The 10195-nt window shown below is 42.4% G+C and overlaps 1 protein-coding gene across 1 annotated transcript in view; it reads right to left on the bottom strand.

The window, feature by feature from the left end:
- Positions 1-10195, bottom strand: part of DYTN (dystrotelin) — a 48305-nt gene that overhangs the window by 21861 nt on the left and 16249 nt on the right. Inside the window, exons 8-9 of the mRNA XM_006759452.1 lie at positions 2851-2962; positions 551-642 (exon numbers count right to left, since the gene is read on the bottom strand). Coding sequence (XP_006759515.1) covers positions 551-642; positions 2851-2962 — 204 coding nt within the window. The remainder of the gene's footprint in view (positions 1-550; positions 643-2850; positions 2963-10195) is intronic.

Raw genomic sequence — 10195 nt, forward strand, 5'->3', positions numbered from 1 at the left:
TAGGCAAATTAACCGCCATCTTGTTGGCAGGTAACTGCCAATCTTAGTTGGCAGTTAATTTGCATATAGCCCTGATTAGCCAATGAAAAGGGTAGTGTCGTACGCCAATTACCATTTTTCTCTTTTATTAGTGTAGATATTGCTATCAACCTGCTAGGAAATGATACAGACATAGTGAGTGCCCTCTAACTGAGAAGTCAATATGTACTTTTCAATTTAAAGAGCTAAAAATATATATTTAATTACACCAAATTGTAAAGTGACAAAATAACCACAGAAATAGGGCCTGGGGTTGAGATAGAATTATACTGGTGGGATGCCTGAGAAAAGATTAGAGAATTACAAAAGAAATCAAAAATTAATACCTATTTAAACTGATCTCTTCTTCTCCCAGTAGATAAAATGGGAATAATTCTGTTCCTGCCTCCCAAAAGTTTAATGATCGCAAGGTATAGGAAACGCCCTCTCTTCTCTTTACCGTCTCAAATTTTAAATTGCGAAGAAGGGGTTATTTCAAAAAGTAAGGTCACGGAGACTTTGTAAAGGTCACCTTTGGTGGTGATCGGGTGATGTGGTGGTGATCTTGTACCAGGGGTGCGGCAGTGTGCTTTGGGCTGACTCCCTGGAGAATAGGCTGGCATTCTGAATTTTGAGAATTAAAAAAATTCACATTTTTGACCCAAGATTTTACTTGAGTAAATTTATCTCAATAAAATGTTAAAAGTATGAGAAGATACGTATATAGGGATGTTGATAAACAGAATTTAGGGGAATAAAATTTGAAAATAACTAAAATTTTCAATGATATAAGGGATTGCTTGTGAATTGTGGCACTTCCTTATTAGAGTTAGGCCATTAAAAATGACATTTTGGAAACTAATGAGATGGGAAATGCTCTTTACTTAATGCAGGTGAAGAGAAGAATGAAAAATTGTACCTACAGCGTAATTCCTGTTTTGGAACACTAAAGTGTGAAAAGCATTCATCTGTGAGTGATGGAATACTATCTTTCCTTTATTTTTTTTAAGAAGTATTAATTCTGAATTAAGCTTTCAAAGGCAAACCAACCAAAAGTAGGTACAGTGGGGCCTTGACTTATGAGTGTCCCAGCTAACGAGTTTTTTGAGATACCAGCTGTCTCTCAGCCGATTTTTTGCATTGAGTTGACAGAGTAATTTGAGTTAACGAGCTCTTTAACGAGCGAGCTCCTTCATGAGCTCGGTCTCGGAACAAATTAAACTCGTAAGTCAAGGCCCCACTGTATAGGTTAACCTGACTGCTTGTCCTAGGAAGACCTGCTTATGAGGTTGGCCCTTAGCTGGCTTCTGAGAACTTAGATTTCAAGAAGGTTCCCATCATCTTACCTCACAAGTGTGGCTCACTTTGACAAAATTGTTTGAACAAATAATGCAAATTACATGGAACACCTGCTTTCCTCCTAGGAGTCTGGAATTTGGGTCCATGGTCAGTCTCAACATGGTCTTCTTTCCTGATCTGGGCAGACCGGCTGCTGGGGAAAGTCTCTGGAATTGCTTCACCTACGTTTATGTCCTCAGAAAAATCATCTTACTTTCTTACTACCTGCATTTCTTTACGTTCTCTGTGTCTATGTGTACACAGAACAGACCCCCCAACTTCTATGGTAACTCTTCTCCCTTCGAGCCACCCAGTATTGTGGGATGTTAAAGCTAGAAGAGGGGATGAAGGAAGACTAAGTCCATGGTCATTAACATTCGGGCTGTGGATTCCTTTGAGAATTGGGTGATCATCCAGGGATTTATCTCCAGAAATATGCTCAGACCACCTACTGTCCACCCATCAACCCCACATTAAGAACCTCTGCCAAAAAAAAAAGAAAAAAGTAAAGAAGGAATGCAATGAATTGTTAAAATTTCCAGCCCTTGAAATCTTAAGTGTAATAACAAAGTGGCCACACGGTGTCAGTCTAACACCGATAAGCCCGTTTCTCCCCAGGCTTTTACAAACAGATCTCAGGCCATTGAACCTGAGGATTTGGGTTAATAAAGTTTAGCAAAGCAGTGCCCACTGGGAATTATTTGGCAGGATCCAGACACTTGACTTTTGTGGACTATGTGTGTTAAAGGGGAGAATGAGAGAAAACTGTCCTCGGCAAAGCTAGTTAATCAAGACACTTCATTCACTATTGTGGCGTTTCAGGGTGATGTCATCTGTGTGGAGAAACTGATTCACAGAAAGGCTGTGATGAGAAGAAAGTGTTCTTTCTGGGAAAGTTAAAATGCTCTTTGTTTAAAATGTACTATCCCATTTCTCTTTCCTCTTAGAAAGATCTGAATTCTCTTGCTGATTATTAAATTTTTCTTTTAAAAGTCTTAGTTTTATAATCTTCCACTAAAAACTGGGATAGTTGTCTTTCTCTTTCATTTTTCTTTGAGAAAAAATACTTGACATTTAGGACTCAGGAAAAAGATGTTAAAAAGGAAAACTCCCCAAATGTCCTAGAAACTAGAAGCCTTGTTGCATCATCTTTACCAACCAGATCCTTTTCTTTTTAATCCGCACCCATTTCCAACGCCTCACCCCTCTTACACTGCAGACATTTTCTAATACACAATCTGGGATCGATGGCTTCAGACTGGACTCAGTTTGGCCTATTCTGCCCCCCCCCCAATGATTTTATTTAAATTTACAATGTAAAGAAAACATATTTATATTGAGAGATATTTAAGGTTCACTTTGCCACTTCCTTAGTCATAAATATTTCTAATGAAAGGAGCAGACTCTGGTTTTTCTGGAGGGAAAGTGATTAAGCTGCTGTAGCTGGTTCGGACACGATTCAGGAGTAGTTTGGGACAATAGGTTAGGTGTTACCTGGACACAGTGCTCAACCACAGGATGAGACGTCTGGTGGGACTTGCTGTGGAGACCGGATAAGAAACACATCTGGCAGATGTCAAAGTTGAGGCACTTCAGGCAGCGATATCTGCCAATGAAAATGGGAGCAGGGCTGGCATCACTACTAGTAGGCGAACAAGGAAAATAATATTCAGGTGGAAAACGAGCAGGAACATGCAGGGGACATCTGAGCTGTCAAGTGAGCATAAAGGTCCTCCCAAACTTTGCAGGGATGGATGGTAAATGACTCTGATATGTTTATTTAATCAAATAAATCTTCTTTTGACAGTATTTTTATAATATGGCATTATATTCATATAGTTTTAGCCAACAAACTAGAGTATGGAAGTCTCATTCATTTCTCACTCCTTCCCCCAAAATACTTGTATATGCAGGGCAGTGTGTGCTACAACCCTTAGGACAGACCTCATGTTGTGCAGCTGCACAATGCATTCAAATATTTTTAATTTAGTTGCCAACTTTAAAAAAACCTGAGAGATTTTAATAAAGTTTGAATTCTGCCTTCTGTTAAAATTTTGCAAGATGTGATGATATTGGACCTGCATTCCTAAATGGTGCTGGAGAGAATGAAGCCATCCTATATAATAAAAACCTAATATGCAAATTGACCGAACGGCAGAACAGCCGGTCACTATGATGCACACTGACCACCACGGGGCAGACACTCAATGCAGGAGCTGTCCCTTGGTGTTCAGTGTGCTCCCATAGGGGCAGCGCCACTCAGCCAGAAGCCAGGCTCACGGCTGACCAAGTACAGCAGCGGTGGTGGGAGCCTCTCCTGCCTCCATGGTAGTGCTAAGGAGCAGTAAGGAGCAGCGAGCTGGCGGGCAGTAAGGAGTGAGGGGTCCTGGACTGTGAGAGGAATGTATGACTGCCAGCAGGCAGACATCCCCCGAGGGGTCCCAGACTGCAAGAGTGTGCAGGCTGGGCTGATGGACCCGCCCCCAGTGCACTAATTTCATGCACCATGCCTCTAGTAGATAACTAATTTAAAACACACTTTTGTCATTTTTCTAGAAGTCTGTCCGTAAAAAAGAAAGTAAGTTGAGGAGGGGGAATTCCCCTCCAGCTAAAGTGACCATCATACCCATGTTTCTTAACAGTCCAATACTGCAGTCTTCCTGTTATGAATAGTAGGAACCTTAACTCTCCTGTGTTGGAAGGAGAAGGGAGTGGTATCATAGTGTTTGTAAAAGATCAGAGATCTATCCCCCCCCACTATGAACCAGCCCCCGCGCCTCCCGCCCCTGATATTTTAACTCTCTTCTCCAGCTGCAGAGCACATGGATTAGAGCTCTGTCTTTTTCATCAAGGGCATCGATCAGTGAGGCCAATGCAGCTCCTCCTCCAGACAGACTGTCCTCAGCTCGCCACAGGCCCTACCCTCACTTCTACTCCCTGCCTTGCTCCTGTAGCATTTGAGTTTGCAATCCTTGTCTTAAAACTCACACACAGAAAAGGGAACTATGGCAAAATCCCTATACTCTTCACATTTCATATCTTGCTGCAAAGAGAAGATATGGTAGCTTGAGATTCTCACCAGGCAAGTTAAGTATGATGTGATTATGTGTCGGTGAGAGGCATGGAAAATAAGTGTGATGGGGGGAGGGGAGGCGTTCCTGTGAGCTGGTATGGTGTGAAAAAGTGAGACATGCCATGCCATGCAGTGAAGCCTGGGCTGGACATGAGGTGGGGGAAATCCCAGAGAGGAATCAGAGGAGGAGTAAGGTAGTATGAGCTGGTGTGAAGAAGGGTTTGGAGAAGTCAAATTGGTCAGACCTGCTGATCACTCTGAAGAGCAGAGGAATAAAACTTGGAACACCCTGGGGCCAATGGCAGAAGGTCCTGGAAGTCTGACCGAAGTCATTTAAGGCAGAGCCGGAGAATGTAAGTGCCACGAGACCAACCCTCACTGTCCTTGTTCACTGTTGTACCCAATGCTGGTCCCATGGTAAGATATTAATAGTGTTGAATGGCTATAACAGTAGCTAACATTTTTGAGCACTTAGGATGCAGCAGGCAGGGTACATGTGTTGCCACGGTTAGTGCTGGAGGCTAAGAGCAGTAGTTAGCATAATAAATGCGAGAAGTTTGTCAGAAGGCTGATGGACATTTTCAGCAGGGCTGCAAATCTGCATATGATGACCTGCTGCTGAACAGCTATAGGCATTTCCCCTAGCCCAGTGGTCGGCAAACTGTGGCTCCGGGGCCCCAAGCGGCTCTTTGGCCCCTTGAGTGTGGCTCTTCCTCAAAATCCCGCCTTCTGCACATGGGCCATGAAGTTTCAATTGCACTGTACGTGCGCGCCCGCACGTGGTATTTTGTGGAAGAGCCACACTCAAGGGGCCAAAGAGCCGCATGTGGCTCGAGAGCCGCAGTTTGCCAACCACCGCCCTAACCTGACAATCTTTTCCTGTTTACCAAAATTTACCTTTGATATGCCTGTTGTGTTGCCACGGTTAGTGCTGGAGGCTAAGAGCAGTAGTTAGCATAATAAATGCGAGAAGTTTGTCAGAAGGCTGATGGACATTTTCAGCAGGGCTGCAAATCTGCATATTATTACCTGCTGCTGAACAGCTGTAGGCATTTCCCCTAGCCCAGTGGTTGGCAAACTGTGGCTCGGGAGCCACATGCGGCTCTTTGGCCCCTTGAGTGTGGCTCTTCCTCAAAATACCGACTTCTGCACATGGGCCACGAAGTTTCAATCGCACTGTACGTGCGCGCCCGCACGTGGTATTTTGTGGAAGAGCCACACTCAAGGGGCCAAAGAGCCTCATGTGGCTCGAGAGCCGCAGTTTGCCAACGACCGCCCTAACCTGACAATCTTTTCCTGTTTACCAAAATTTACCTTTGATATGCCTGTTTGCATTCCTAAAGGGCCAATGTGTTTTCCAGTAAATAAAAAGCTGTGGGTCAGAAGATTTGGGAAGCCACCCCACTAGAGGGTGAAGCCTCCGCCTGGTTCCCCCAGATGACTTCCAAATTTATATTTCTTGTCTAGTCTCTATTCATTTATGCGCAGCCCTTCTCCAGATTCCGGAACCCTTGCTGCGAAGACTGTGACAAAAGGTTAGTCTTCTGGAAGTTCTTTAAGGTAACATGTTCTTCTTCTTATTTTACAGATGAAGAAACTGAATCAGAAGGAGTCCCACAGCTCAGACAGCTACACAACCACATGGTAAGATGTAGAAGCAGGCTCAGAGCCCAGGGATACCATCGGACCAGAGAGCCAGCTATTTTAGCCACTATCATAGACCACCAAGGCAGGAGGCTTCAGTTTGACTTCACAGGCACCAGTACCAGGGACCTGGAAGTGGAAATGTAAATCCTGTTTTGGAGGATACCTGGTCCAGGGGAAGTTTTCAATAAACTTAAGTCCAATGAAGTTAAATGAATCACTGTTTCTTCACCAGGAAAATGGACTGATAAACCCTTCCTTCTCAGCATTGCAACGTTTTTACAAACGTGAATAATTGGGAAGACTTTTCACATGAAATGTATAATAATAGCGTATTTTAATAATTTATAAGCCATTTGCTCTGGCTGCTTTATCCAGTATTACATATGGTTGTGGTTGACTCCTCTAGGACGGTATGTTGACCCTAACCTTGCATTAGTTCCTCTAGGCTCTGAAACTACCTGCGGGTTTGTGAGAAAGTGTGTAATGTAGAGAATGAGATTGGTCTGTCATTGATGCCTTTACCAACAGAGAACCAAGTTTCTCCCCAATTCCATCTCAACTTTCAATGGCTATTACCGAGCATAAATGGAACACATCCTGCTAAAACATAACACTTGGCTTAGGAACAACCTTGAATCTGTACTTTCTCTTTCTTTAGAAGGTCAAGTCTTTGCCCTCTTCCTGCCACCTCCAGATCTGAGAACACTTCTCTAAAATGGCTTTATTAAGCTCACTCAAATGAAAAGCCTTGAGGCTACTGTTGGAGTTTATGAGAGTCCAAAACACAGGATTAAGGTCAGGATTGTAATGCATTGAAGCCGTTTCTAATAGATTCAGAAGGTTACAGCTAAAAGAGGTCAATGACATCATTTGACCCACCCCTCCTTGTTCTCCTTACAAAGAACTTAGGCTTAGAGAGGATGCAGGCCTTGCCCAGCTCATGCAGCTGTCTCATAATCTGAGAACTGTGCATGGCCTTGGATGTCTAGGAGGGAAGATGGTTCACATAGATGCTCTTCTAAGACAAAGCTGAGCCTCCTGAATAGATAGGGACATAATCTAAAACTTAAAGTGTGGTCCTGCTTGCCCTCTGCCAGTGCTAGTTTTTTGTTGTTGTTGTTGTTGTGGTTTTTTTAAATAATATATATATTTTTATTTCAGAGAAGAAGGGAGAGGTAAAGGGAGATAGAAACATCAATAATGAGAGAATCATTGATCGCCTGCCTCTTGCATGCCCAACACTGGGGATGGAGCCCACAACCCAGGCATGTGCCCTGACCAGGAATTGATTGAATTGTGACCTTGTTTTTTTGTTGTTGTTGTTGTGGTTTTTTAAAATAATATATATATTTTTATTTCAAAGAAGAAGGGAGAGGTAAAGGGAGATAGAAACATCAATAATGAGAGAATCATTGATCGCCTGCCTCTTGCATGCCCAACACTGGGGATGGAGCCCACAACCCAGGCATGTGCCCTGACCAGGAATTGATTGAATTGTGACCTTCTGGTTCATAGGTCCATGTTCAACCACTGAGCTACCTCAGCTGGGCTGCCACTGCTTGCTTTTGAGTGACCTTAGCAAGTCATTCAAAGTCTTTTATAAAATAGGAATAATAATATCTGCTATATGTTACACATAATGATTTTGAAAAAAAAAATTCAATAGAAAGGTTGTGTTTGATATAATTGCAAAGTGAATTTTGTACCTGGCCCAGTGCAGGACACATAGTAACTGCTTAATCAATACTTGTTTATTGGTTAAAGATTATACTACCTATATAACATGGTAAATAATATTCATGTTCCTCCACTCTCCAATATACAAAGAGCATCTCCCTCATTGTGGTGTGGAGATTTCTTTGGCTTGGCTTCCTGGGTTTTCAACAGCCTTGTTCATTTATATGTTTTATTGTTTAAAGTTCAGTTATTTGCAGAATTTTTCATGATTGGAGTCTCACTGTGTCCTCAGAATTCTTTTTAAACCCATTTTATTTTCTCAGCAAAATTAAAATCTGATTTGCAGTTTTTTAGTGGGCCCAGCAGACCTATTTTCTATCTGTGGGGAGCATGTTTAAGGTCTAGGGCCCTGGGAGCACGGGGGAGAAGAGAAACAGTGAGCAGGAGCCAGGCCCTGCATCCTGCCCCGTTGACTTGCTTTTAGTCCAGAAACAGCCTCCATAGAATATGCCAGCTGGGCATGCAGATTCTTCTGAAAACAATTAAAGCTCAAGAAGAGGGCCCTTTGTTTGTTTTCCGTCCCCTTACCTGCCTGAAGGATTTCAGGTAGAAAAGCTGCTTGGGGAAGGGAGCCTTAGCGTATATGAATTAAACATGGCCGACAGGGAGGATTCAAGCACGTCTGTTTGTTAGATTCCCCTGTGGGTCCCATTGTTTCCGGGTGGCCAAGCATTTGTTTTCCACGTTTGCTCTTTCTCGTCTGCCTGTGAACTGCCCACTTTCCCCTTGAGATCTCAGACCCCTGCCTCCCTCCCCTTGGTCCAGCATGGCACATAAGCCTCAGCTGCCCCCTGTGTCTTTGGGTCTCATATTCTTATGGAATCCCTATAAAAACATATGTAATAGATTTGGTCATTTTGTCCTGTTAATCTGCCTCATGTTAATTTGATTAGTAGTCCAGCCAGAAGAACTTAGAAGAAAAAGCATTTTTTCTGCTCCCGTAGCTCCCTGGTTGTCCCAATGTTAATTTGATGAGTAGTCCAGCCAGAAGAACTTAGAAGAAGAAAAAGTATTTTTTCTGCTCCCGTAGCTCCCTGGTTGTCCCAGTTCGTCAGTCCCTCCACATCTGCAGCCTCTACACCTGTGTTCACTCATCACGAGAATGGCATCCCCGTGCCTGGCTTACACCTGTTCGTTTCATTCTTTTCTCCCCAAGTCTTTAAAAATATTTCTAATTTTCCTTCCATATTGCTTTATTTATGAGAGGCCTATAACACCCTTCCCCTAAGATGGGATTTTGGCTGTCATTCCTAAAGATCTGTCTTTCCTACCTGCAAACCTAGCTTTTAAAAACACCCTTTCCTCTAGGCCAGTGGTTCTCAACCGTCCTAATGCTGTGACCCTTTAATACAGTTCCCCATGTTGCAGTGAGTCCCAACCATAAAATTATTTTCGTTGCTACTTCATAACTGTAATTTTGCTACTGTTATGAATCGTAATGTAAATATCTGATATGCAGGATATATTTTCATTGTTACAAATTGAACATAATTAAAGCAGAGTGATTAATCACAAAAACAATATGTAATTATACATGTATTTTCCGATGGTCTTAGGCGACCCCTGTGAAAGGGTCGTTCGACCCCCAAAGGGGTCTCGACCCACAGGTTGAGAACCGCTGCTCTAGGCAGAGAGCTATCTGGAGTGAGTCCAAGGGGTGTTCTTCGTTACCTACACAGGGGGGCAGCATAGCATCATGATTGCTTCTCTGCATATCAGAAATAATAACACCATCTTCTAGAGAGAGTTGTAACAAGTTGTAAATGAAATAATCCATGTGAGCCACACCATCTATAGTTTTTAAAACACTAAAAAAAAAGCATAGCATTGATTGAAAGCAAGGATTCCAGATTCAGACTGCCAGGCTCTGCCACTTGCTAACCCTGTGAACCTGAGCAAGTTATTTAGCTTCTCTGCAAATCAGAGATGATAACACCATCTTCTAGAGAGAGTTATAACAAGTTGTAAATGAAATAATCCACGTGAGCCACACCATCTATAGTTTTTAAAACACTTTATTGAGCCAAACCGGTTTCGGCCAAAGTATTTTAAATAAATTTTTTTTTTTTGGTAACAAAGGACAAAACATTTTTTCCCTTAGAGCAGTGGTCGGCAAACTCATTAGTCAACAGAGCTAATAAAGGCAAAAATTATTGTTGATATTATGGACGGCTCCAAAGTATTTTAAATAATTTTTTTTTTTTTTGGTAACAAAGGACAAAAATTTTTTTCCCCTTAGAGCAGTGGTCGGCAAACTCATTAGTCAACAGAGTCAAATATCAACAGTTTGACAACTGAAATTTCTTTTGAGAGGCAAATTTTTTAAACTTAAACTATATAGGTAGGTACATTGTTATTAACTTAATTAGGGTACTCCTAAGG

Source organism: Myotis davidii, unplaced genomic scaffold (assembly GCF_000327345.1).
Source record: "Myotis davidii unplaced genomic scaffold, ASM32734v1 scaffold394, whole genome shotgun sequence".
Lineage (NCBI taxonomy): Eukaryota > Metazoa > Chordata > Mammalia > Chiroptera > Vespertilionidae > Myotis > Myotis davidii.